The sequence below is a fragment of the Grampus griseus genome, assembly GCF_964374135.1.
Source record: "Grampus griseus genome assembly, chromosome: 5".
Classification (NCBI taxonomy): Eukaryota; Metazoa; Chordata; class Mammalia; order Artiodactyla; family Delphinidae; genus Grampus; species Grampus griseus.
Genome location: NC_138998.1, coordinates 27,384,646 through 27,411,150, shown reverse-complemented (window position 1 = coordinate 27,411,150; position 26,505 = coordinate 27,384,646). Strand labels below are relative to the sequence as shown.

General features: G+C 51.7%; 1 protein-coding gene across 1 annotated transcript; it reads right to left on the bottom strand.

Annotated features, from left to right (window-relative positions):
- Positions 1-1,257: 1,257 nt before the first annotated feature.
- On the bottom strand, positions 1,258-25,030 carry RBP1 (retinol binding protein 1). The gene is made up of 4 exons (XM_082654369.1): positions 24,777-25,030; positions 24,064-24,242; positions 4,067-4,168; positions 1,258-1,495 (listed from the first exon to the last, which is right to left on the bottom strand). The coding sequence occupies exons 1-4, from the start codon at positions 24,847-24,849 to the stop codon at positions 1,442-1,444; spliced, it is 408 nt and encodes a 135-aa protein (XP_082510495.1). The 5' UTR covers positions 24,850-25,030; the 3' UTR covers positions 1,258-1,441.
- Between the last annotated feature and the right edge of the window lie 1,475 nt (positions 25,031-26,505).

Genomic DNA, 26,505 nt, shown 5'->3' with positions numbered 1-26,505 from the left:
GGAGCGCCACCCCCCAGCCCAAGGTGTGAAATCAAGGATATCGCCAGACTTCGCCAAATGCCCCTGGGCGGGGGCTGGATTACCCCCAGGTTAGAAACACTGGTCTAGGGCAGTGATTCTCACCTCCAGTGGCACACTAGAATCACCTGGGGAGCTTGGAAAAAAAAAAACTGATACCTGGGTCCCACCTCGAGATATTCTGATGTAATTGGTCCTGGGTAGCGGCCTGGGTACACGGAATTTTAAAGGCTCCCCAGGTAGTTCTAAGATTTAGCTAAGTCTGAGAGCCATTGATTTAGCACTGGGCAGCCTACAAGTTTTATATGCGTGACAAGCCTCACGAACCTATCTGTGTAGGAAGGGAGCGGGATTATTACCGTGAGTTTCTGACTAGAGATGTGAGGTCCAGAGCGGTGTGGTAGCCCTGTGAGTGGTGTTGGGATTCCATCCCAGCACATCTGACTCCTAACCCAGCGCTCTTCCCAAAGGGCAGGGCCCAGCCTGGGCAGGTTTGGTGTTCAGGGTCCTCAATGTGAGTCTTTCCTTTCCCAGGGGTTCTTCCTACCCATGGTGTCCCCCCTCCTCACTCAGTGTCCCCATTTCTTTATGCAAAGGCACAGCTAGCAGTCATTTACACTTTAGTGAGAACATGAGGCTGCTTTTCTTCTTCCAGGGGGATTGGCAAGTTATGCCTCATCCGTAACAGTGAAGAGGAAGGCTTTACATAAGCCCATAGATGGGGTGCGGATGGTTTTGGGGTGATGAGGTGTGTATTCATGACATCTCTGAAATTAAATCCAATTGGCAACTGTCTTTCATTAATGTTCACCTCATTCTAGCTTTGAGTTTAAAATTCTATCCAGTTCCATTTCGCTTACAAACAACTTTTGGAGCATCTCTTGTGCACTTGTAAGTGCAGTCATGAAGTCACTGCTGGTCTGACCTGAACAAGGCTCTAAGTTCCGAGGTAGAGGGCATCCTGGCCTGCTTCCGGCACTCACTACACCTGGGCCCTGACTGGACATATGATACGGTAGGTACTTAAAACACAGATGACTGAATGTCAGGCCACAGACCCGGGACCCAGGCCTGTGCCCTGGAGAGAGACCGTACAGGTGTAACATCAGGACCAAATCTGCAGGCGTGTGGCTGAATCTCTCCCATCTGCTCAGGGCTGGCATCAAGAGCACAGCTTCAGAAGCCTTCAGAGAAAATGTGAGCACAGTGGAGTTTCAAAGCTTTTCCAAAATAGACATATCGAGCAGAGACCACTTTTATTGGGATGGCTTCGTTTGAAGAAAAGGGAAAGAGACAAAGCCAGGAGAGACAGACTCTGCTAACAGATGCAGGCTGGCTCTCTGCCCCATGCTGAGCAGAGAGGGGGACCCTGCCCCCCTCCTTCCATGCCACTCATTCCTCGAGACTAAGGTACGTTCACGCTTCAGTTCACCTTTTTGAATACTTGCTTGCAGACCACACCCTGCACTCTCATCTCCTGAAACAAAAACAGATTCTTGTTATTGGCCAAAGCAAGGTCACACTTGGGGCTCAGCGGATCCAGGGGCAGGGACTTGGAAAATACTCCGTGACTGCTATTTCTCCCCAAGAGTTGGTCTGAACTAGACAATTCCTTGGCGAGTCAGTTGAACTGGATCAGTGGACATCGGTCTTGGCTATGCACTATAGACAGAGCTGGCTGGAGGCAGATGCCGCTCAGAGCTGACTGACAGGACTCTCAGATGCCTCCCTCCGTCTACTACCCTCGACAAGCCAAAGGCTTTAAGAACGTCAGGCCTGAGCCCAGGTCAGAGTCTGTGTGCAGGGCTGCAAGAAATCAGGGCCAGACACAAGGCTCAATCCCCAAAGGGGTCACTGCAGACCAGGGTTGCAAACCAGCATGGTGGTGCCAAGCTTCAGCTGCACAATAGAGTTACTGGGGGAGTTTGAAAAATGCCTGGGTTCTAGGCTACACTGGTATCAGTATCTCAGAGGGTGAGGTCCTGGAATTGCTATTTTTAAAAGCTCCAGGGTAGTGCTAAATGCAGCTAAGAAAGTCCATGCTCTGCCTCCAGGGCACCCCCTGCTGAGTGTTGCCAGCAAGAATGACAGCACAGTGTCCACACCTGCGAAGCTTTTTGTTTGTTTGTTTGTTTTGGTAGGAGTCTAGAAATCTGAATATTTATGTGACATCTCCCAATTTTTAAATTACTGGCTGAAGAAATTTGAAGCCCACGGATGGCCAAATAAAAGAGGCCTGTGGCCCACACTTTGCAACCTCTGGCAAAAAGCCACAGAACTACTGAGCTGACAGGGCCAGTGGAGATCACATAACCTACCCTCATTGCTCTGCAGTTGAGGAAACAGAGGCCCAGGAGGGAGAAAGGCTCAAGGTCAGACATTGCAGCCCAGGCTCTACACGAGCCGACGCTGCCTCTGAATATGATGTGTCTCCTCTCAGCGCTCACATGTCCCAAAGCTCCTGCAGACCCTGACCTTGGCAGGAGCCCTATGTACTAGGATGGCGTTTTGCAGATGAGGTTGAGGGAAGAAAGGCACCTCCCCAAAAGTACGCGGTGAGTCAGAATAGACCCCAGGTCACCTGGACGAGGCTCCTTTCTCAGAAGGAAAGTAGCTGGGGAGTTCCAAGGTGGCAGAAGGAATGACAGGAGGTCTCTGCTCAGACGGCAGGTGTTATTTTTAGCCCCCCCAGAGGCTAAGGCCCCTACTCTGGATTTGGATATGCTTTTTCCAGACAATGGATAGAGTAGAAGTGGCTTTGACGAGCGATCCCAAGGCTGGAGGACAGGGTGAGTGGGGCCCACACCTGAGCCGAGAAAGGCTTCTCCTCCTCCAACCTAGATTGTACAGATTGTAAGCAGATAGGGTAGGGAGTGCCCGGACATAAAGAAGCCATTTTTGGCCTGAGCCATTTTGTGATCTAAGCCTGGCTACAGTGCTTGCCCTTGAACAGGTCTCAGTAATTACTGATCTTAAGGGAAGTGAAGAACTGCAGGAACCAAGGAAAAGCAGTCAAGTTCAGGGACTTGTTTATCACAGTTTATCACAGTTCAGTGATAAAACAGAGGCTTGGTTCTTCCTCAAGGAATACACATAACCAGCTTTGAGCTCCTTGGGAACTAAGGCCTCCACCCAGGTGGAGGATGGGATTATGATGTGGACCTTTTCTGACCCTCAAGACTTCAATCAATTAAAGCTTGGGGCTTCCCTGGTGGCGCAGTGGTTGAGAGTCCGCCTGCCGATGCAGGGGACACAGGTTCGTGCCCCGGTCCGGGAAGATCCCACATGCCGCGGAGCGGCTGCGCCCGTGAGACATGGCCGCTGAGCCTGCGCGCCTTTGCCCCATTTCAATGCTGAATTCTCCTCTGCTCAAGCCCCTTCATGAATACACATGTGCCCTTGGTTTAAAACTTCCCCAATTTTGCTGTTCAGGGAGACACAGCTTTGGGAAAGGTCCCCGGTGTTCTCCTCACTTGATCCAATTAATAAACCCTTCCTTCTCCGGATCGCTGGCTCGGTTGTATCTTTTGGCTCGACACCCACCAAGAGGTGAACCCAGTTTTCAGGTAACAAGATCATGTCTTGAGAAGCTTAGAGAACTCGCCTGGCTCTGGCTAGCCACAATTTGACATCGTGAAAACAGGTATCATTTGGGAGCAAATGTAAGTTCTGCTATCTTCTGGCTGTGTTACTTGGATGTGAGCCTCTGTGTCCTCATCTCCAAAATAAGAACCTTAACAGTACCTGGCCCATCGGGCTGCTGAGACAATGGAAAGAGATACAGAATGCTCCACATCTCATGCTTAGCAGATGCATCTCCTCACCTCCTCCCTCTGATTGGACAAGTGGGTCAGCCTAGACCTTGAAAACACATTGCTCAGTTTTTAAAGTCACTCAAGCATCTTCCCCAGGGCCTTGGAAGTGAAGCTTCAGAGCAGAACCAAGGTCCACCCATGGCGCATACTTCCAAAGTCCATCCAGACACCAACATGACCAGGGCCTCTGGGGCCCAGCTTGACTTACCTACCCCCGTACCCCCGGAACCTACCAGGTGCAGCTCGTCACCCTCAATCCACTGGGTCCAGCCACGTCCCTCCTTCTCGCCCTTCTGCACACACTCGAGCTTGTCCCCGTCCCAGCTCACCGTGGTCTGCGGAGCCAAAAACCACAGCTATCAGTCTGGAGCCAGCAGCCCCTGGGCTCTGGGGGAGGGGCAGCCCCAACCTTGAGAATCCAGGGTGCGCTCAAGTCAATTTCATTTCAGAAAATCTGCAGCCTCATACTCCTTGTCCATCACGTGCTCTTATTAAAGCAGGCAAATTGGTTTTTTTTTTTTTTTTTTTTTTTTTTCGGTACGCGGGCCTCTCACTGCTGTGGCCTCTCCCGTTGCGGAGCAACAGGCTCCGGACGCGCAGGCTCAGCGGCCATGGCTCACGGGCCCAGCCGCTCCGCGGCATGTGAGATCTTCCCGGACCGGGACACGAACCCGTGTCCCCTGCATCGGCAGGCGGACTCTCAACCACTGTGCCACCAGAGAAGCCCGCAAATCGGTTTTAAAATTCACAAAAACCTTCATAAATTTCATTTAAATGGATAATTAGGGGAGAAAAAGTCACTGGGGCGGGAGCTGTCAGTGCAAAGGCTGAGAATGGGGCTGGGAAGGGAGGAGGGGTTTCTGAGGGTTGAGCGCACACGGGGTTTGGGGGTGCGTGACGGCTGCTGGCCTGCATCTCGGTGGTGAGAGGTAGACTTCTTAGAATATCCTGCTCATCCCCAGACATTCATTCATTCATTCATTCACTGTTTCAACCTTTGCAAGGTCTTGGGACACCAAAAAAGAGGCCCCCCACCCGCCTCAAACATCTTTTCACTGCCTGGAGAATGACCTTAGATATACATCACCCTCTGCGGGTACAAACGGCAGCTCTTCCAGGCACTCTCGGCGCTCACTGGATCCTCATGACTGTCCACGTGGAGCATGGGCTAGCATCTCTGCTCTACAGATCAGGCTACGGTACTTGCCACGTCCCCCCACGTGTCAATGGCAGAGCCAGATCAGAACACGGATCTGTGACGTTCAGAGGTCCCCCTCCCCGCTGGACTACGCTGCCTCCCTAGGTGCCCAGCATCACCAGAGTTACAGACCAGAGGCTGCGGGAGCCCAGAGGAGACTCAGGGAAGGGAGGCGCTGGCAGGAGAAGGCACCAGGCTGGGCTTTGAAAGACAGGAGAGCGAAGCGGAAGCAGAGACAAGCAGGCGCTGGGAGAGAGCGTTTCTCCGCGGACCACGACCAGACGAAGGCACAGAGACTGAACAGCGCGGGGCGTGCTCAGGAAGCTCCTCAGGCAGGTTCCACATTCCAGGGGACCGTGGGGGAAAGAGGAGGAAGCCCCCGGTCTGCCCGCCCGTCTGGCCTCCATCCCTGCCTCCGGCCCCACCTTTGAGCGTTCACAACTTCCCTGAGCCCCGCGTGCCCCGCCAAGTACTGGGCGTGCTGAAGGGCAGACAGACAGCAGGAGGAGGCCCAGCCTGTGCACATGGACCCACCCAGAAATACAGGGCTCGAAGTGCGGAATTTAGAGGGGAGATGGTCCAGGAGCTCCACAGGTCTAGACTGGGACCTGTGTGCAGTGGGCATCTCCCATATCCGCAGCTACCCACCTCCCATCCACATGGGCCCCGCCTCCCCCTGTAGAGGTTAGAACCCCATTTGCCCCTTCACTGTGTGGCTCTGAGCAAGTCCATCACTTCTCTGCTCCCCCCCCCCACCCATCTGTCATGTGAGGTGTCAGAGGCCATGAACTCAGAGGCCTTGGCTTTACAGAGGTAAGGTTCTAGGATTCTTCTGTTCCTGCCATGCTCAGCTGAGAGAACAGGCAGCTAGAGCCTGATAAAGATTTAGGAGAGAAAGAAGAATCTGGGAAATGGATGTGGAGTGAGTGGGCCTCTCCCTAGGGAGCACCACCTCCCCCTTCCTCCCCAACCCCCAGTCTCACGCCTGAGCTTGTGGATCTCTACCGCCCTCTACTGTTGGGATGAAGAATGCAATGAGAGGCGGGCACAAGGGGGACAGGTGGAGCCAGTGTGCCCCCAGCTCTGCACAGGCATCAATCTGCCCTCTGCTCCTGGAGCCCAGAGGGAGAGGGGCACAGGAGGACCTGGTGGGGGGCAGGCGGTTCCTCTCCCTGGTGCACAGATCACTCGGGGCACATGTCCAGCCCCAAGCCAGAAAGAAGGTCCCACCTCCAAGTCAGGACAGAATGAAGTGAATGTCTGACGAGGTGGGTCGAGGGTAAAGGCCACTAACGACCTCAGGCCACCGACAAGATGCCCATTCACTGGGTGCCTTGTCCATGCCCAGACTGTGAAGGGAAGTGGGGACTGAAATCAGACGGTCCTCAACTTCAAGGAGCTCGTAAGAACACTTGGCCTCCTCATCAACTGAGCTTCTCTTCATGAGTTTATCCAGAAGTCTACCCTGCACACTGAGGGCTCCAGACGCTATCAGAGGCCAAGAGAGACTCACTGGTGCTCAGTTACAATAGATACACTTCTGTCTCTACCGGAAATATTAGAGTCTATGAGCATATTCATACCCTCTGTCCTGGAAAACTCGAGAAATGCTCAAAAAAGAATAGAGTAGTAACAAGAATACCTAAAATCTTGCTTCTTCAGAGATAATTAGATTTTGGTGTATTTCTGTCCAGTCTTTATATGTGTGTGTGTGTGTGTGTGTGTGTGTGTGTATACACACACGCACACACATATTTTTGTTTTTAAAAAGTTCGGATTGCATCATTTATGGCTTTGCACTCTAGTTTCTTCACTTAATAGAAGAAATTTTCCACTTCAACAGATATTCTTCATAAGCATTATTTTAATTGTTATATAATATTTAGGAAATGGCTATGTAATTTGTAGTGCCCACCTAGCACAAAATGAAAATGAAGCCTCCTTTTAAAAAACGATTAAGAATTTTAAGACAGTGACAGCAGAGCATTAAACCAAGTGAGGGGCCCTTCTGGGCACAGAAGCCTCTGGGACTGCACTGGTCACAGGCCCATGAGGACAATCCTGGTAGTATTTCATTGTACATACATACTTATTTAGCCCATTACCCATTCTTGGACTTTTAGGTTATTTATAATTCTGTGCTACTACAAAGAAGACTTCCTTGTATACAGTTTTGAGCACAACGTTTCTTTAGAATAAATTTCCGGAGGAAAAATTGTCGCATGAAAGAGTGAGCGTATTTTTAAGGCTTTTGATAAGGATCACCACCTTGATCTCCAAAAGGCTCACACCTGCTTCCCTTCCAATGTCAATGTCAGAGAATGAGCATGAAAGAGATGTTCATTAATAGTAAAGCAGGTTAGGTGCTTCCCTGGTGGTGTAGTGGTTAAGAATCTGCCTGCCAATGCAGGGGACATGGGTTCGAGCCCTGGTCTGGTAAGATCTCACATGCCGTGGAGCAGCTAAGTCCGTGCACCACAACTACTGACCCCACGTGCCACAACTACTGAAGCCTGTGCACCTAGAGCCTGTGCTCGGCAACAAGAGAAGCCATCACAACGAAAAGCCTGCTTACTGCAACGAAGAGTAGCCCCCACTCACCGCAGCAATAGAAGCCCGCGTGCAGCAACGAAGACCCAACACAGACAAAAATAAATTAAAAAAAAAATCTAAAAAAAAAAATAGTAAGGCAGGCTAGGGAGATTGGGATTGACATATATACACTTACATGTATAAAACAGATAACTAATAAGAACCTGCTGTACATAAAATAAATTAAATTAAATTTAAAAAAACCCAGTAAAGCAGGCTTTGCTCCTGTGCTAACATGTTACACTTTCGGATTCATTTGGCATCTTTTAACAAGGACCGTTTGGATATAGATAATCAAAATACCTTACCAAAAGAATGATGGATGGTGCAATTTCAGGCTTCATGATAGATCGAGGGATTCAGGGAGCGGAAGGCTCTTTGAGCGCAGAGAACCCTTTCTTAGAGCCCTACAAATCAGACCCTCAAAGAGAGGGATCCTTAATGCACCAATGCTATGTCAGTGTCCAGAGCAGGCGCTTCCTCAAGCCCCGAGTTCCCGCTGACCCTTGACCCAGAGTGAGTGGGACAGAAAAGACACTATTCTCGTCTGTATTGGATATACAGAGGAGGCTGAGCTCAGAGAGGTTAGGTGACTTTCTCGGTGTCACCCAGCTAATGAGGAAAACAATTTGGGCTGGAACATGGGCCTTGCATGACTCAGTGCCCCCTTGTTTCCCAGGCCAGGCTATGCACCCAGCCGATGTCTGCTCAGTTTTTGGGGGGTGCAGAGAAAACATGGGCATTATGCTAAGACTGAGCAGCCCCCGGGAGGAACACACTTCAGTTTAGCCCAACCATTGCTGGGTGTGGGGTGCTGGGAGCCAGAGTCCTGAAGGCCCCTGGGCTAAGAGATCACCGAAGAGACGGGCAGACAGAGGAGTGCCAGGCAGTTACGGTTCAGTGTGGTAGGTGCTGCCATCAGGGGAAGCACAGGGGCTGCAATGCCCAGGAGGGCCCCTCATTCTCAGAGGAAACACAGCTAGGTTTTTAAAGCGGGAAGGCATCCCAAACAGAGTGAATAACGACAAGCAGGCCAGTGCTGAAGGAGGGGCAAGTACGAGGCTGGGGGGTAGACAGGGTCATAGCGCCAGACTGTAACTGGGACTGTGGCCTGGAGCATGTTTTCAATGCCCCCCAATGCTGCCTGCGCCCTCACATAGCCCCGTGGCTCTGATCTGCTGGGTGGAACACTCCCCAGTGGGCCCCGGTCTGCCCGCCCGTCTGCCGGGCTGTCCTCTGGGAAGCTCAGCTGTAATTTACCCTGGGCTTCAGGTACCTGCCGCCCTCCCACCCTGTATCAGGTTGACCCAGTGTTGTCAGCATCGTCAACAGACCTGGGTCCTCTGTCCCTAACTGTGTGGAATGACCTGAGCCTCAGTGCCCTCATCCACAAAAGGGGGATTCGTGGTACCTGCTATGGCCGACTGTTCCATCGGGGCTCCCAATGGGTCACATGCCATTCACGCCCTTGTGAGGCCCCGCCCACGCTGATTCTGGCCTTGGCTTCGCGACTCGCTCTGGCCAACAGGACAGCAGCCAGCGTGGGGTAACAGGCGCCTTCAAAAGCCCTTGTGCGCTGGGGGCTCGTCCTCTCGGGACCCTCGCCTCTGGGAACCGAGCTGCTGTGCTTTAAGGAAGTGAAGGCTATTCTATTAGAGTGAAAGCCCACATGATAAGCCCCAGACGATGAGAAAGCAGTCACTGCCAGAGGCTGTGACAGTCTGTTGGTCGCCCCAACCGAGCCTTTAGCTGAAGGTAGTCACACGGAGCCGTGGACACTGAATCAACCTACAGCATCCTGAGAGCACGTGGTGGCTGTTTTAACGTATCGCGTTTTGCGGTGGTTTGTTATGTGGCTTTGGATAACTGCAAGACCTACTTTACCAGCGTATGCGGAGGAGGAGAGAAAATATACATGAAGTGCATAGGGCTGGCACAGGGGGCCCGAGGTCATGGTAATCACGATGTCCAGAGCTTAGATAAGACGGGGGGGGGGGATTTGCCTGTAGAAGCTGAACAATAACTAGAGCCTTTCTTTTCTAAGTCGGAGATTTGTGAAGAAGTGACGGACAAGCCATTCACCATGGCTAAATGTTTCAGGAGCTCCTTCTTTTCCGGGACACTTGGATCCAAGAGGAGATCCTGCAGGGGCTGCCTGCTGAGCCGGGTGCCCAGGAGCCCTGCGATGTCCGCTTCCCCTAAATTTAATTAGTCTTTGTTTAAGCAGAAGATCTATTTGGAGACTCCCCACTGACAGCCGCGATGGTTCTGAAGATGCGATTTAGTTCTCCCACGTTGCTGTTCCACGTTCACATGGGGTGGGCGTGGATTTTCCTTTCTAAGCTTTGTACCCTGTGGGAATAAGCCAGCCATTTCCCAGAGGATCAGATTTGTCCTAAGAACAGAAAAGGGGGGCGGGGAGTCAGGGAGGAGGACCATCACCTACAAACAAATGAGAGGAAAGAAGCAAAAGAAAGAACGTTGGGAGGGGGATGTAGCAAACAATGGTCACTTGTTTTCTTGTGACACAAAACATAGCTTCTGATAACGAGGACTCCTTCTGTGACCTCCCTCTGTGGTGAGCGGCCACCTCTGCCACACCAGGCAAAGTCTGGGACGAGGCTCAGCTTGCCCCGTGAATGCAGATCTGAAAGGGTCCTTAAGAGGTCATTCAATTCGGTTGCCCAGCTTGGACACTCACCATTGCTTAATCCATTTAATCAGGGTCTAGTGGGGGAGTTTCAGGCAAGAAGATGTTTCTGGTGCTTTTCAAGTGACACAGGAAGGCAGATGCCAGTGCGGGCTGAGGTGGGCATGGTACCAACCACGGGGATAGGCAGAGCTGCCCAGCACCCCACTTCTGGGAACTCCATCTTGGAAATGAAGTCCAGACAAACCCAAGAACAAGGGGAAAGTATGGCCACCTTCAACTCCCCTCCCAACGGTAATTCTCACTGCCTAGACCATCTGAAGTCTGCAAAAGAGCTGGTGCCCAGGGCAGCTGGTTCTAAAGCAAAGCCGGTCTCACTTTTCTATTAAAAACTAATAACCTCCAACACTTTGGCCTTGTCAGCAGCTCTCCCGGAGATACATGCACCAAAAGGTGAGTGAAGACAGCTTTGTATTACTCTGACAGGGGACTGTCACTTCAAAAGCCGTTATCCAGCTCCCCTGACCACTTAGAAACTCGAGCTGGCCCTGGGGTGACATAGAAAACTCAGCTCCCGCAGGCAGCCTGGGGAAGCTGGCTCCAGGGAAGCCTCGAGGCCCCTCACCCTGTATGAGTGACCTATACTGGGAGTGACAGACCATTCCCACTAAATGGACCCATCTCTTGGCAGTGACCTGGCATGAACCACAAATAGTGGGATTCAACTTGGCTGCCAAGAATTTGTGACGTTCCTTAAAGCTCCCGCGTGCCCCAAACATCCACTCTCGTGAGCAGGGGGAAAATGGATCAGCGGTCCCCACAACTCGCCCGCCCAGCTCTGGGAGGCCCTCTGCTTACAGAGCCGCTTCCCAGAGGGCTGGGACTGGACCTTACTGTCTCTGTGGTTCCAGAGCCAGGTCCTCAGAGGGGAGGTCTTGTCCATGGTGGTTCTCCTTGCAAAGGGCAGAGCCAGGACTGACCCAGGTCTGACTCCCAAGCCTGTGCTCTTTAAATTTAAGGGGAAAATTGAAAAACCAGACAGTGACTAGACACTTTCTAGCATGACGTGAATCGCTAAAAGATACAAACTGGCCATTCCTCCTGGAGCTTGATGTTACAGTGTGCTTCACCCTTTGAGGGTTTCTGGAATAACGAGAAGGTTCTCAGCCTCCGGTGCCTGTGAAATACGTGGGTGGGCGGGAAGGGCAGGGAAGGTAACTGAGGACCTGCCAAGTGCCAGGTATGGTGCTGGGGGCTTTCCACCTCAGGATTTAGAGCCAATCAAAATTAGGCTTGTTAAGTAACCAGCCCAAGCCTCCTTGGGGTTAGGGCTTGAGCCATCATTTGAACCCAGTTCTTTCTGGCTGAGTCCATGAGCTGCCCTGCCTGGGAGGTCAGGTTGGGTGAGCCGCTGATCCTTTCCCAGGGGAATGGCAATGACCTAAAATCAGCACATTCGGGGGAAAAGCCGATTCATTCTGTAAGCATATTAAAACTAGATTAATGAGGCCTTAAAACACGAACGAGTAACTAGGCACATAAAAGCCATTAGAAGCAACAGCTACAGACCAGTAAAGCCACAGCAGGCCTTCGTGCGCATGGGCAAATGTGATTCCAACACCATGAAGAAGCGGACAGCAAATGATAACACGATTCTTAGGACAAACTAAATGATAAAATGTTAAGACTCATGTTGACATGAAATATTTTAAATTCCTTAAACATTCCAGAAAGCGCCCAGGCTTAATTTTAAAACAACAAACCATCAGAGAGCTCAAGGCCCCATGAGGCCAAGGTTCTGGATGCGGGGGGTGGGGGGGAAGTGAGGCTGGAGAAGGTCACAGGGATCCTGTGGGACTGGGCTCGGTCATTGCAGGGGCCCAGCACTGAGGGTGGCCCTAAGGCTGGGCTGGACCCAAGCTCTGCCGTGGAGCAGCTCAGGCTGGAGGGAAGACACGCATGTAAACTGGCATCAACAGCACCTGTGTGTGGTGTGCTGGGTACTTCCCGGTGTAAGTAATAACAGCACTGTCATTATCACCATCACTGTCATCACCCTAAAATCATCTATTTAACACTCACTATGTGCTGGGCAGGGTACTAAAGCGTGGGTCATATCAAGTTGATTCTTTAAACCTCCTGGAGCAGTTATGCTTCTCCCCATTTTACAGATGTGGAGACTGAGGCTTTAAGGTCACCCAGCCATGAAGTACAGAGATGAGGTTTGACTCTACAGCCCATGCTCTTGGCTACTGGGCTCTGCGGTTCCCTGGTCTAAGCTGACCCTTGAATGAGCAGTAAGACTTTGCATCATGGTTCTGCGTAAGGAAGCATCATTCAGCAAATGCGGGTGCCACACCTGCACACCAGCCTCGTGTGCTAGAAATAGAGGCAGGGAAGGTGAGGATTCTGTTCTCAAGAGCTCACAGACTATTGAAGACAAGCAGACAGAGAATTCCAGCAAAACGGCAAGTGCTGGGTAGAGGCAGGTGATGGTGATTTTGGAAGTGGGAAGGCACCTCGTCCGCCTCTGAAGTAGAGACAGAGGTCCATCAGGGAAGGCTTCCCGGAGGAGGTAACGCTGGAACCGACACCAAAACACATCAAGAGAGTTAGGTGAAGAAGTAGAAACTGGAAAAGAGGAACGAGGGAATCCCAGGCAGAGGGGACAGCCTGCACAGATGCAGGGAGGTCAGGGGCTGCATGAGTGAGGCTTCTGAATGGGCTTTGCCAGGCTGGACACTCCCCAGGGAGTGTGATCCTGCACCTCCGACCCTAGAAGTTACCAGCATCTCTTCTTCCTCACTTCACACCTATGTGGCTCCAACCGGCCAAACCTGGTACAATGGAAAAATCCAAATATTTGCTCAGCTGGCGGGCGGAGCTGGCTCTGCTGCTTGGGCAAGTGTAAGAAATCGGCCTATTCTCAGGTTCACCTGCAGTGGGGGTGGAATAAAGGAGGGGCCGTCCTGCCAGAAGGTGCTCAGAGGGGCTCAGGGGGGCAGAGCCCACCCAAGGCCTCATCTCTTCCACGAGAGCCTCTGGCCCCTATCTTTTATCTTTCAAGGCGAACAGAAACAAACAGTTCCCAGAAGATAAAAGATGGTTGCTCAGTAACCAGGGAAGAGGGAGCAGGTCAGGATCTCTTGACCAAGAGTTCTCTGGGCTCTGGAATCCTTTTATTCACTGTAGGATACCAGCCCCTATTAGAATCTATGGCAGAGAAAATGCACATTACCACTTGTTGAATCAACAGAATGAATGATTCTGTTGGCAGAAAACATTCTAGGGGTACTCTTGTAATTTACACCTTTTTTAAATGACAAAATATCCCAGGTGTATGTTTCTTCGTCCATAGATTAGTCTTATATACACAAGTTAACCACTGGAGTGACATTAGCCCCGAGTTTCTGAGGCCTGGAGTGCTTAGTCATCATGCCAGGAAGAGCATGAATCATGGTTTCAACCCCCTTCTCCCCAGCTCTGAACCCATGTCCTGCCTACTGCTCCCACATGAACATCTTGCTGCCCTGGATGCCACTGCCATTGAACCTGGCAGGCTGTGGGGCTCGTCTGGCCAGCAGACAGCAGCTTGCCTGACTGAGCTGGGCGTTCAGGAGGGACCTGAAGATGGCCTTGGATAGAGGCGGGCCTGAGCTCCAATCCATCCCCACCTCTTTCTAGCTGGGTGACCCCAGCAATTTACCTTTTGAGCCTCCATTTCTTCATCTGCAAAATGGGGCTAATGAGTCCCGCCACAGAACAGAGCCACCAGGATGAAATGAAACAAGGGGTTGCAAGGACCTGTTGAAGCTCTGGACTCTCAGTACGCACTGGTTTCCCCTCCGCTCTTGGCCTTGCGGCCCACCCCACTGCCCCGCACCGTCCTCCACCAGGGTGGAGAGAAAAGTGCCCTTTCAGGCCAGCCTCTGCACATGTAACCCCGCTAGCTCTTCTCTGGATGGCCAGCTGTCCCTTCACACATCGCCACCTCCAGAATTTGTCTTCCGGAGCTCACAGTTTACACGGCGAGAGAATTACTAATAACAGCTCGGATTGATGGAGCAGTTGACTGCAGGCTTTCTTGCGTCTAATCCTCATCGTGAAGTAGCTTGTGAAGTAGATCCCTTACTTGATAATAACCCCCATCTCACAGACAAGTGAAGGCAAAGGGAGGTGAAGTAACTTGCTTAATGCCACCCAGTTTGTAAGTGGCGGAGATGGGATTCCAAAGATGACAGTCTGGTTCATGGACTGAACCGGTTATGACACAGCCGGACTGCCAGGTCTTGCCTCAGAGGGAGATGGGCTGTGAACAAGTAAGAGCTTAGAGGAGGGCCAGGAACAGCTGCCCTCAGCCCGGAAGCCGCAGGTCTCGGCCAGCAGCACCAAGCCTGGCACGTAGTAAGCGTGAGAGACATTAACTGTTATTATTATTACAGGCGAGAGATATTCAGAAGATGGGGAAAGGGGAGAGAGAGATTAAGAAGCAGAATCTACGAAACTTGTGGACTGATTGCCCATAAACACTTTCCATTTATCTTCACAGCGATCACTTTCATGGCTACCTAGTGGTCTACGGAATTAAAAACCCACAGTCACTCTAATGGCCTGTGGTTCCTGGGCACTTAGGGACACCAGCAGAAGGCAGTCTGTTCTGTAAACCACACAAAGTTGGGAGTCAGAGAGATCTGAAGTTCAGTCCCTGGGCTGTAGTTAACTGGGAGTGCGACCCTGGCAGGACCTCAGGTCCCTGTCTGTTAAATGGGAGAGTAGCCCCTCTGTGCTAGGATTGTTGGAGGGCTGAATACATAACATATATCAAGTACTTTTGGAGGTGGGTGCAGGGCTGAAGGTGAAGGCCTGCACCACTCCCAACACTCTGAGGCCATCCTTTCCCCCTTCAACTCACACACCAGCCTCCCACGCAGGGCCTGCCTTGGGTGGCAGGCAGCCCAGGGAGGTGGAGTTCCCACCCTGCCTGCAGAGGCCCAGCTCCAGGCACCACATACCTTCTCCCACCCCCACGGAGTCCTTGTGGGCTCTGCTGCTACTTGAGACCAGCCAGAAACGAGAGCCCAGCCCTGACAGACCTGCAAACTTCAGCCAGAGAATAATATTCCAACTCCCACTGTGTACTCACCGGACATCAGGCACTGTGGTCACAGCTTAGTTTGCATAGAGCACACTGAACTTTTCTAAAGCATCTTCCACCCGACGTGCTCCCCCACTGAGATGTGGAGTCCATGTCCCCTTCCTTGGGAAGACGGGTGGGCCTTTGTGACTGCTTCAACCAACAGAGTATGGCAAAATCCTTGCTATATGACTTCAGAGGCTAAGTAGATTATAAGAATGTCATACACTCTGCCTTGTTCTCTTGGCCCTCTCGTTCTTAGAACCCGGCTGCCATGTTGTAAGGAAGCTCAATCAGCCAGTAGAGAGTGAGTATGAGTGAGCCATCTGGAAAGTGGACCCTCCAACACCTCACGGACATGGCATGCCGCAGGGACAAGTCATCCCCTTTGAGCCCTGCCCTAACTGCAGATTCATGAAGAAAATAAACAACTGTTATTGTTTCGGAGTTTCGGAGCACTAAGTTTTGAAGTGGTTTGTTACATAGCAATAGAAATTTGAAATAATTCATCACCACATTTAATTTTCACAACATCCCATCAGTGGTGCTACCTCTGGCTCCTTTTCACAAATGAGGACACTGAAGTCCAGAGGGATAGAGTACCTTCCCCAAGGAAACACAGTTGGAGAGTGGACCCAGGATTCAAATCCATGTTCATCTCAAAGCCAAGGCTCCCCGTTGCTCTGCTGTATCCCACGCTTGTCCAGCTGAACACACTACTGGTATCACTTATTCATGGGCTGCTGCAAGTTTGGTGTCCCCAGGCAGACTCCATCCACAGGGACTGCATCCCTTCACTCTCATTCATCCCCCATAACTGGGCACCCTTAACCCCAGCACAGGCTTATTACACTGAATCATGACGAGAATATCACTGGAACCCGGGTGTGGGCCAGCCCACTTCCTCATTTCTCTTTCTTAGTAGTTATCACAAGCACGATCTTTGAACCCACAGCATCAGCATTAGTCAGGAACTTGTTAGAAAAGTTCTTGGTCCCTACTCTAGACCTTCTGAATCAGAAAGTCTGGATGTGGGGCAAGTTCAAGTCTGAGAACTACTGCTTTAACTACTTACATGGTTTTTAACCTATGATCTGTGGGCTATGTATGTCATAGGATGTTTTTAGGTGCAAGTGACAGGAAACCAGTTCAAATAGTTTCAGGGGAAAGAAAGGGCATGTATTTGCTGGTTCAAGTACAGACGAAAAGTCTCAGAATGGCATTAAGTGTCAGGAGTTCCAGCAACCCTCCGATGCTGAGGTTTCTCTCTCTCTCTCTCTCTCTCTCTCTCTCTCATTTCTGCTTATCTACCAGCCTCATCTTATTTTTTCCTTCTGTTGGATTTCTGCATGCAGCCATGGAGGGTGGCAGGAAACGTACGACTGGCCCAGTGCAGGTCAAACGCACAGTCATGGGACAGGCCACGGGATACTGTCATGGCCCTGGTTTAAGGTGCTCATCCCAGGAGACACAATGTACTGGGATTTGCAGCTTCACCAGAACCCACAGGTAAGTAGGGGTCATTCCCACCAAATAAGGGGAGCTATGACGGTCAGAAAAACAAACAGCTGTAATCCTCCAGTAAACATCTGGCCAACACAAGTTCGCTTTGCCTGCAGTCTAGGGTATCAGAAGGGCTTTGCCCACTTATTGCACATAGTATTGTGGCTTCACCAGGCCCTGCCTTCTGTGCTATCACCATGGTCCTCAGAATTTGCTGTGAGCCAGGTGAAGCAGCAATCATGGTGCCCATTTTGCAGATGTGAAAACAGAGGCAGCGGGTCCAGTCATTTAAGGTCACTTTGTTAACTAAGTAATAGAGGAGGATTTGAAACCAGATGTCTGACTCCACTACCAGCACTCCTTCTCCACACCCCCAAGCCTTGTCAGTACTGTCTGTGCTCACCTCCAGGTTGCGATGAGCCTCACAGTAAGGAACTCAGCAGAGCTCCATAGGAGACCTTGTAATAGCTTTATAAATAAACTAGTTAGAACCCTTCCTCTGCCACCAGCTGGCTGGATGACCTTGGGCTGAAAAGGTTCCTCAACTTGGAGCCTCAGATTCCCGTCTGTAAAATGGGCATCATGATACTCACTGAACAGCATTTGCTGTGGGGACCAAAAGAGAAAAAGTGCTAAAATCATCTGGGACAGGCATGGCACTCAGTCAGGATTTAGCGCGTTATTTTCCTTTGTTCCTGCCTAACAAAAAACAAAACCTAACAAACAAGTGTGATTCTTGAAAGTTACTTTGTGAATTTTATTTGGGTTGCTTTAATTCTTCCCTTTGTAATCCTCAAAAGTATGCTGCTGACACCGATTTCAAAGGTCGAAGAACTTTAGCTAAGACATGAAAGAGACTCTGTGTTTCCTTCCTGGAAAAGACCCTGCCAAATGCTGGGGGCCTGATCTGAGCAGGGGCGGCTCTCAGAAGGCTTCCAAATCCAATGGCATTCTCAGCTCTGCAGCCCAGGGAGTGAATTCTGCCTTTGGCATCGTGTTTTTTAAAATAAGAACCAAAAAAAAAAAAAAACCAAACCTCTTTAATGAATCAAGAATAGGATCAGAAGAAAGCTGGCAAAAGAATTTAAATCAAAGCATTAACAGCAGTTTGGTAGATATCATGTATTACCATACTTAGATGAATGGATGGATGGAGGAAGGTAAGTCAGGGAGGGACGGGAAGGAAACATGTAAGTGCTGATATGGAAAGATGCCTAAGAAATATCATCGAGTGAGAAAACAATGTGCTAAGAAGTAGATTTTTTTTCTTTCTGTCTTCCTTCCTTCCTTCCTCCCTTTCTTCTTTCTTTCTCTCTCTCTGTCTCTCCCTCTTTCTGTCTTTTTCGGCTTTCGATACAAATATTGACAAATCACCTTCTCAATAACTACATGGCTGGATGGCTTCTATATTCGAGGAAGATTTCTGCACAGATCCACCAGAAACAGTAACAGTGATAACCTCTGGGGGGTGGGAATGAGGCCAAGTAAGGGAAGGGGTCCTTTCGTTTTCAGTCCACTTTCTCCTGTGCCATTTGAATTCTTTTTTTCCTTTTACAGTGAAAACAAAGAAAGCAACAGAGGGCTGGAAGTGGAAGGCAGACTCTGTGGAAGGGGTCATCCTGAGTTCAAGGCTGGAGATGAAGCCAAGGCCTCAGCCTGGGAGGAGGTGCTGGCTGCTGAGTGAACGTAGCTGCCTCCCCCAGGGAAAACCTGACCTGGTGTCCACAGGGACGACAAATGGCCCTTCTGCCCCCACCATGCAGAGCCAGGCTCCCGGCTGGGAATCCTGTGGAGGCTCGTCTTCTCCCACAAAAGCTGCTTGTGCCGGGCGAGCTGGGAACCAGGAACCCGACCATTCCTTGTGCCGAAGGGCTCCCTGGCCCCGGCGTGGGGAACGGTATTTGAAGCGAAGGAGCATCTCCTTCTTGGAAGGTCCCCACCCTGCCAAAGCCTCCATCTGCTAGATTCGATAAATAATACTGGTTTCAAACTGGGCCTGAGATTTCACTTTAATGGATAAAGGCGTGCAGGAGGCGGTGGAGAAAAGCTGAGTCCAGTCTTGATACACTTCTACCAAACCCACAGCCCCGGCTACTTGTGGTCATGTAAAGATCTGAAGAGAAAAGACTGCAAATGGGAGCTGAGCGATCCCGGCTACACAGATCTGAGCCCCTCCACCCATCAGCCTGGGGAGAGACCGCAGAGCCATTTCAGGTGGTTCTGGGCATGGACTACCGTGTCCACAGGGGTCCAGCGACGGACTAAGCCAGCATGGGGCCCTCTACACCTGAGTGCCTAAGAAACATCATGAGTGTTGTCCACTTTTTACAGAGACACAGGTACAGAGAGGTTTCTTTTCTCCAAAGCGGTGGTTCTCAAGGTTTAGTGGCACCAGAACCACCTGGTGGGCTTATTGAAACCCAGATTGCTGGCCCCGCTCCCAGAGTTTCTGATCCACCAGGGGTCTGGCTGGAGAATCTGTGTTTCTAACAAGTTCTCACGCTGCTGCTGCTGCCGCCGCCAGTCTCAGCTTCGGGAACCACTGCTCTAAGGAACACACGGTGCAAACAATGACGTGCGGCTGTTTGATCCTTGACTTTAGGTACCAGGGTGGGGGGAGGGCTGTGGAAGAGTGGAGAAGGTCCCATCTTAAAGAAGGAGCTGCGACAGTGTCCTGGGCATCCACAGGGTGCAGGAATAAAAGGGCACCCAGCATTTTCAGCAGTCCTGATTTTACTGGGGTACAAACAGCCGGAAATATGGATTTTTCTATGACATCTTACAATCTTTGGCAATCATTGGCAACTGGCTCTTAAATTTGTCAAACATTGTGTGAGCCAAACAAAACACATCTGCAGGCCAGATTTCATCCTCTGGCTGCTGTTCCAGAAGACAGATAAGGTTCCCACGGAAAGAGGCAGGAGCAGAGCTCTCTGAGCCTCCGGGCCCTTTGCGGAGGATGGCAGCCTGACCACGCCCCTCCCAGAAGGCTCCCTGGGGCCTGTCGGGGCCACATCCAGGCTCCCCACTGGGTCCTCAGCACTGCCCTCTTTCCCAGCCACACCCCGCACTCTGGCCACATGAAGTCTTTGCAGACTGCACCTCTGTCCCGGATGAAACCCCTCCCAGCCAGGCCTTTTCTGACCTCTGGGCCTTTGTGCACATGGTTCCCTTCGCCTGAAATGCTCTCCACATCCACCCTAATTCTTACTTGTCCTTCAAGTCCCCCTCAGCCGTCACCTCCTCCCGGGAGCCCTCCCTGACCACTGCCTGTCCCCCATTCCCCCATCCCTGCCCTCCTAGCCTGCTGTGCTTCCATCACTGCACGGGGCTTTAATGGCCTGAGGCTGTGTCTGTCTCCTCCACTGGCCTGGGTGCTCCAGGAGGCCTTGCTGCCTCTGTGACCCCGGGCTTGAGCCCAGGGCTGGTGTGGGACAGGTCTGAAATAGCACCTACCAAGTGCTGTTCTCTTGGCCTTGGCCTTCCTCTCGTCCCCTTTCTGTTTGCCTAATTCCTGCCTATCCGTCAAGCCACTACTCAGACTCTACTTCCTGTGGGAACAGCCCCTGACCTCCCAGACCCGGGGGGCCCTTCTCTGCCTGTCCTTCCCCATCAACACACCATCTCAGTATGAGTGACTGCTTTGGTCTGCTGCCCCCACTACACTGAACTCCACGAGGGCGGGACTCTTGTGAGATTCATCTTAGTAACGCAAGGGCTGCAAAGACAGAGTGAGCACCACAAAATGCTTATAGGACCAAGAAAGGAATGAACAGAACAGGCGAGCAATGAGATCCTTGTAATGTGCTGGGAAGTACATGTTAGAATGAGGCCAACCTGATGCTGAGAGCTGGCTTCCTCCGGCCACTGCTCCCGGCTGGTGGCTGCAGAGCACGGGGAGCAGAAGGGATAGTAGTGCACTCTCTTTGGCAACCACCTTGCCCAGGACCCCACGAGGGGGGTCCCCGAGGAGGGTCCCCGAGGACCCTCCAGGCCTTGGCCATGTGGTCTATTGCAGGCAGCTCCCCTTCATTCACAAGCACGAGGCTGGACAGTTGCCATCATTCTATTATTATCCTAGGCTCTCCCCCAACCGTGCTCTTCCCTGTGGCCCTCTCCAGCTGGGCAGCAGGGGAGAAGGGCTTCTCTGCAGTGCAAGGGCCAAGGGAAGGCCAGAGCAGAGGGCCGTCCATCCTCCCAACAGGCAACAGCACGGTTAGCTCACGCCATCTATAATACTTGGGAGGGGGCTGCCCTGAGTCCTGGGACAGCAAAGGTGACCACGAGTCCTCATACAATGTCATTGAGTTTGCCCAGCTGCTGGGCTCCCTGATCTGTTCACTTACCACTGTCCTAATGCTTAATGGCCAAAAAAAGAGGGGGGCCGTGTGCCCCTTCCTTTGTGTCCAAACCCATCCCTTCCACCCCTTTTTTTTTTTTTTTTTTTTTTTTGTGGTACGCGGGTCTCTCACTGTTGTGGCCTCTCCCGTTGTGGAGCACAGGCTCCGGATGTGCAGGCTCAGCGGCCATGGCTCACAGGCCCAGCCGCTCCGCGGCATGTGGGATCTTCCCGGACCGGGGCACGAACCCGTGTCCCCTGCATCGGCAGGCGGACTCTCAACCACTGCGCCACCAGGGAAGCCCCCCACCTCTTTTTTGTTACAAGTAAGTGGAGAAGTCACCACCTCCAGAATTCCTTCCAAGATGCCCTCCTCTGGAGCTTCCCTTTGTCACCACTTATCACACTGTGTTCTGACTGTGTGTGCGTCTGTCTCTACCACAAAGACTGTGAGTTCCTGGACATCAGAGATTGTGACATGTTCCGCTGGGTCAGACCGCATTCAAATCCTCCCTCTGCCACTTCCTTAACCTCCCAAGGTCACCCAACAAGAAATCCTGCCTTGGTTTTCTTATCTGTAAAATGGGGTTGAAACCAGCATTGTGAAGATTCACTGAGTTAAAATAAAATGGGAAAGGTACTTCAGCACTTGAAGAGTACAGGCATACCTCATTTTACTGCACTTCAGAGATATTGTGTTTTTTACAAATTAAAGGTTTGTGGCAACTTTCATCAAGCAAGTCTGTTGGTACCATCTTCCCAACAGCATTTGCTCACTTTGGGTCTCTGTGTCACATTTTGGTAATTCCTGCAGTATTTCAAACTTTTTCGTTATTTGTTACGGTGATCTGTGATCAGTGATCTTTGACATTACTATTGCAAAAAGATTACGACTTGCCAAAGGCTCAGATGATGGTGAGCATTTTTTTAGCTATAAAGTAATTTTTCTTTTTTTTTTTTTGGCCGCGCCACCTGTGGGATCTTAGTTCCCCGACCAGGGCTCGAACCCGTGCCTCCTGGTTTAGAGGTGTGGGGTATAAACTACTGGACCGCCAGGGAAGTCCCTAAAGTGGTTTTTAACTAAGGTATATACACTGCTGTTTACACAGAATACTACTGCACACTTAATAGACCACAGTATAGTGTAACCGTAAGTTTGATATGCACTGGGAAACAGAAAACTTCGTGTCACTTGCTTTATTGGGATGTTCGTTTTATTGCGGGGGTCTGGGGCTGAACCTGCAATATCTCTGAGGTCTGCCTATATTAACTAGTGTTACTAGGTGATCAATAAATGTTTCATACAGTAATGGATGAGGGTGGGAATGAAACAGCGAAGGCAATTAGCCAGTAAGTACAAGCCAGCACATTCCACAGGTGGCAGTGACCCAAAATACATAGAGATGTTTGCTGTGCCCTGCAAGTACCTCAAGAGTGGGCTGGCACGACCTGACATTTCCCTACAACAGTAGTGTTTTGTCCCCACAGTGGCCTCTGCAAGGATCCTCCCTGGCGGCCGCCCCCTCTTCCGCCACTATTCCGAGCGCAGACTCAGACACTAACTCAGATCCCCTTCAGATGAATCAACAAGTAGGGGGTGAGTCATCCTGGCCCGGGGTTCCTCATCCCCAGACACCGGCACTCCTTCAAGCACAGTTCTGACAAACCCCAGACACCTGGCTTCTGCAAAGGGTAGCCACAGAGGAGCCTGGCCCCGAGCGGGAGTGTGGGCCTCAAAGTGCAGTCTCTGGAATCTCCTCTGGGAGCCTCAGTCATTGTAAAATATGGGATTACTAACCCCTCCCTCACGGGGCTGTGGTGGAAAACAGCTGGCACAGTGCAGGGCACGGAGCAGACTCTCAGTAAAGGGTAGGAGGGGGAGGGGAAGAGGCGTCGGGGAGAAGCTTATCAGTAAGCAAAGCAGCTCCCTGGGGGTGGGAGTGAGCTAGCTCTGGACCCAAGACTGGGAAAGGGAGACCCGGAGCACCCTGACCTCCCAGCGACCCCAAGAATGTTGACGGAGGCCCCGGGCTGACCTTCCAGAGGCTGCTGTGGTGGCGCTAATTGGGGTCTCCGGGTCACCAGCTTCCCACCCTTGGGGGCAGGGGGCTCACTCCCTTCCCCCACTGTTGCCTCCTCTGGCCTGGGCTCCTGCGGCACTGACCTACTGAGTAGGTTGTTGGCTGCAAGCTTCAAAGGAAGCTCGGGGCAGTGGAGGACAGGGTAGGGAAGGGGGTGGCCAGGAGCCACACCCCACTTTGGGGATGAAGAGGGGCAGGTCAGAAGGCAGGGTGACGGTGCCCCCTGCTTCCTAGAGTGGCTTCGTGCTAGGTCCTGTAGGAAGTTTACACTTCAGAAGGGTTGCCTGTGTTTCATCTTGCTTTCCTCCCTTCTCTCTTTCCTCCCTCAGCCTACAGTTCAGCCAGACAAGAGAGTCAACAGATTTGCCTGGAATTCCTGCCCAGCCCCTCCCTAGCTGGGTTACTCTGAGCATGTTGCTTCGTCGCTTTGAGACTGTTTCTTCATCTGTAAAATGGGCGTACTGAGACCTCCTTCAGAGGTTGTTATGAGGATTAGATGAAGGCAAGTGTATAAAGCACCAATGCCGGGACACAGGAGAGACTCAACAAACCACAGCTTTCATTTCGGAGGGTACGCTTGATAAGTCGAGAGCTGCCTACCTTGGGGGCTGGGAGTGTGAAGATCTTGGACCCCTAAGAACACAAAGGCGCTTGCTCCCCTCTCAGACGAACTAGCCCTGCCTTCGGTCAGGACCCCTGGGCAACAGATGCCCAGGTGTGCGCGAAGCCTCACCATGCACTTGCGGTCGTCTATGCCCGTCAGATCCTCCTCAAACTCCTCCCCGACCTGGAAGTCCATGATGTAGTTCCTAAAAGTGCTCAGCGTCCGGATGATCATGTGGTCGCCGTCCTGCACGATCTCTTTGTCTGGCTTCAGCAAGTTGGCGATTTTGCGCAAGGCCACATTGACATCTGCAGGGAGTGCCGGGGCAGAAAGGAGCAGAGAGTTGACTGGAAAATGCAGAGAACTGTTGCCAAGGTAGCGGGCCCTAGGAGCCCGCTTCTCCCACCCCCACTCCCCTAAGAAAACCATCGGGGTCCTCTGCTCGATTAGCAAGGCCTCTGCGTGCAGCTACTGGTCTGTCTTTTTCTTTCTTTTTTTCTTTGCTTTGTTTTGTTTTGTTTTTTTTTTTACAACAAAGTTTTCTACCCTTATGCTAACCTTTTGAAAACTGAAGCTAGCCAACCAAGCCCAGCTTTCCTAATGAAATTATCCACTTCGAGAGCCAACCATCAGACATTGACCACCGTGAACCCTATAACCCCCGTCCTCCAATTCGCACTTGCTGTACCCCTGGAGACGCCCCTTCCCCGGTCGGGGTGCTCAGGACGGCGGCTTGGCTGGCGGAGGCAGGCGGGTGGGCGGCCGGCTCGGGAGGGCTCCGGGATCCCACCCCCAGCTGCCCGGCCGGGCGCCCCGGGCAGAGCGCGGCGGGCAGCGCTTACCCAGCGCGCGCAGGTACTCCTCGAAATTCTCGTTGGCCAGCATCTTCCAGTACCCGGTAAAGTCGACCGGCATTTCAGCGGGCGACTTGGGCCGGACCGGGACTGAGCGGGTGGGAGCAGATCTGGGCTCGCGGTGCGATCCGGGTGGTGGGCGGCCCGGAAATGTGCGCCCTCGGGGGGTAGGGGCTCGTGGCGCGGCGACAGCTGGATTGCAAGCGCGCACAAAGCCAGCGGGAGGATCCACCGTAGCTGTCGCTCCTCCCCCCTCAGCGGGGCGGGGCCGGGATGTCGGAGGGCCAGGTTGTCCCAGGCCCGCCTCCGCCTAGTTCAGACCTTCAGTTTCCTTCCCTAGGAAGGAAAAGGAGATGGCGGTGGAGGTGAGGGGTGTTTTATTGTTTCCAACTTTTCGGTACCTGCGAGATTCCTTCAAACGCCTTGAACTTCTCACATTCAGCGGCCACTTGAGGGTGGGGAAACATTCTCCTGCGTTTGCTGGAGTAATTAGGGAAAGAGACCACTTACAGGCTTACAGCGCGGGTGGCCGGTGGGGATCCAGGATCCAGAAAGCTGGGCAGTTCAACTCCGGGAAAGAAAAGTGGGGCACTCCCCACATCCCTCCCCCCAAATAAAGCAAGGCCGGGGGACTTCCCTGGTGGCACAGTGGTTAAGAATCCGCCTGCCAATGCAGGGGACACATGTTCCATCCCTGGTCCGGGAAGATCCCACTTACCGCGGAGCAGCTAAGCCCGTGCGCCATAACTACTGAGCCTGCGCTCTAGAGCTCGCGCGCCACAACTACTGAAGCCCACGTGCCTAGAGCCTGTGTTCTGCAACAAGAGAAGCCACCACAATGAGAAGCCCACGCACCTCAACCAAGGGTAGCCCCTGCTCGCCGCAACTAGAGAAAGCCCGCGCACAGCAACGAAGACCCAAGACAGCCAAAAACAAAAAGTAAAATTAAAAAATAAATTAATTAAAAAATAAAAATAAGCAAGGCTGATGTTGCTTGAAGTAAGTATGGTTAAAAAGAGGCCCTCTGCAGAGTGAAGTTTGAGATCCACTGCTTTATGCAAATGTAAGCAATTATCAATACACTGTTGACTTTCCCCTCCGCTTTCACCTAGTGGCAGTACAACACTCCACAGTGTTGTGCGCTTAGCTTTTTTCACTTACTCTGTTCTGGAGACCTCATTCTTTTGCAGGATATTCCATTGTGCATCCAGCTTGTCCCCCACTGCTGGACATTTATGTATATATTATTTTCCGATCTTTTACTGTAAGAAGCAGTACTGCAGTGAAGATCTTTGAGCACATCTCATTTCTCACCTGGTGGGTATGTCATGGTGTTTTAAAACCTCTGTCTTTGCCAGCAAGGAGATGACATAATCATGTGGGTTGACTTTTTGACCTCTATTAAAGACTAAACAACTCTTTTAAATTGCTTTTTGCACAACTCACAGCCTAGATGACAGCAGGTACATTCTCCTCCCACTCTAGCTCTACAATGGCTCCAACCCCACCCCCTCCCCGCCCACCCTCCCCAGGCTCTTGTGAGTCCTCACACTACATCTGGCTGAGTTAGGAAAAGATACCTCTTCATCAGAGTAGGGGCAGCTTCATCCCAGGGAGTGGCTTGGATTTCAGCCTCTCTCACCTGCCCTGCTCCACACCAGGATTTCTTAACCTTGGCACTGTCTCCAGTTTGGACCACGTAATTTTTTGTCGGTGG

Coding starts and splice junctions, on each gene's coding strand:
- RBP1 (XM_082654369.1), bottom strand. CDS start 24,849: ATGCCGGTCGACTTTACCGGGTACTGGAAGATGCTGGCCAACGAGAAT. Junction 24,243..24,776: donor GGAGTACCTGCGCGCGCTGG/GTAAGCGCTGCC, acceptor CACTCCCTGCAG/ATGTCAATGTGGCCTTGCGC. Junction 4,169..24,063: donor TAGACGACCGCAAGTGCATG/GTGAGGCTTCGC, acceptor TTGGCTCCGCAG/ACCACGGTGAGCTGGGACGG.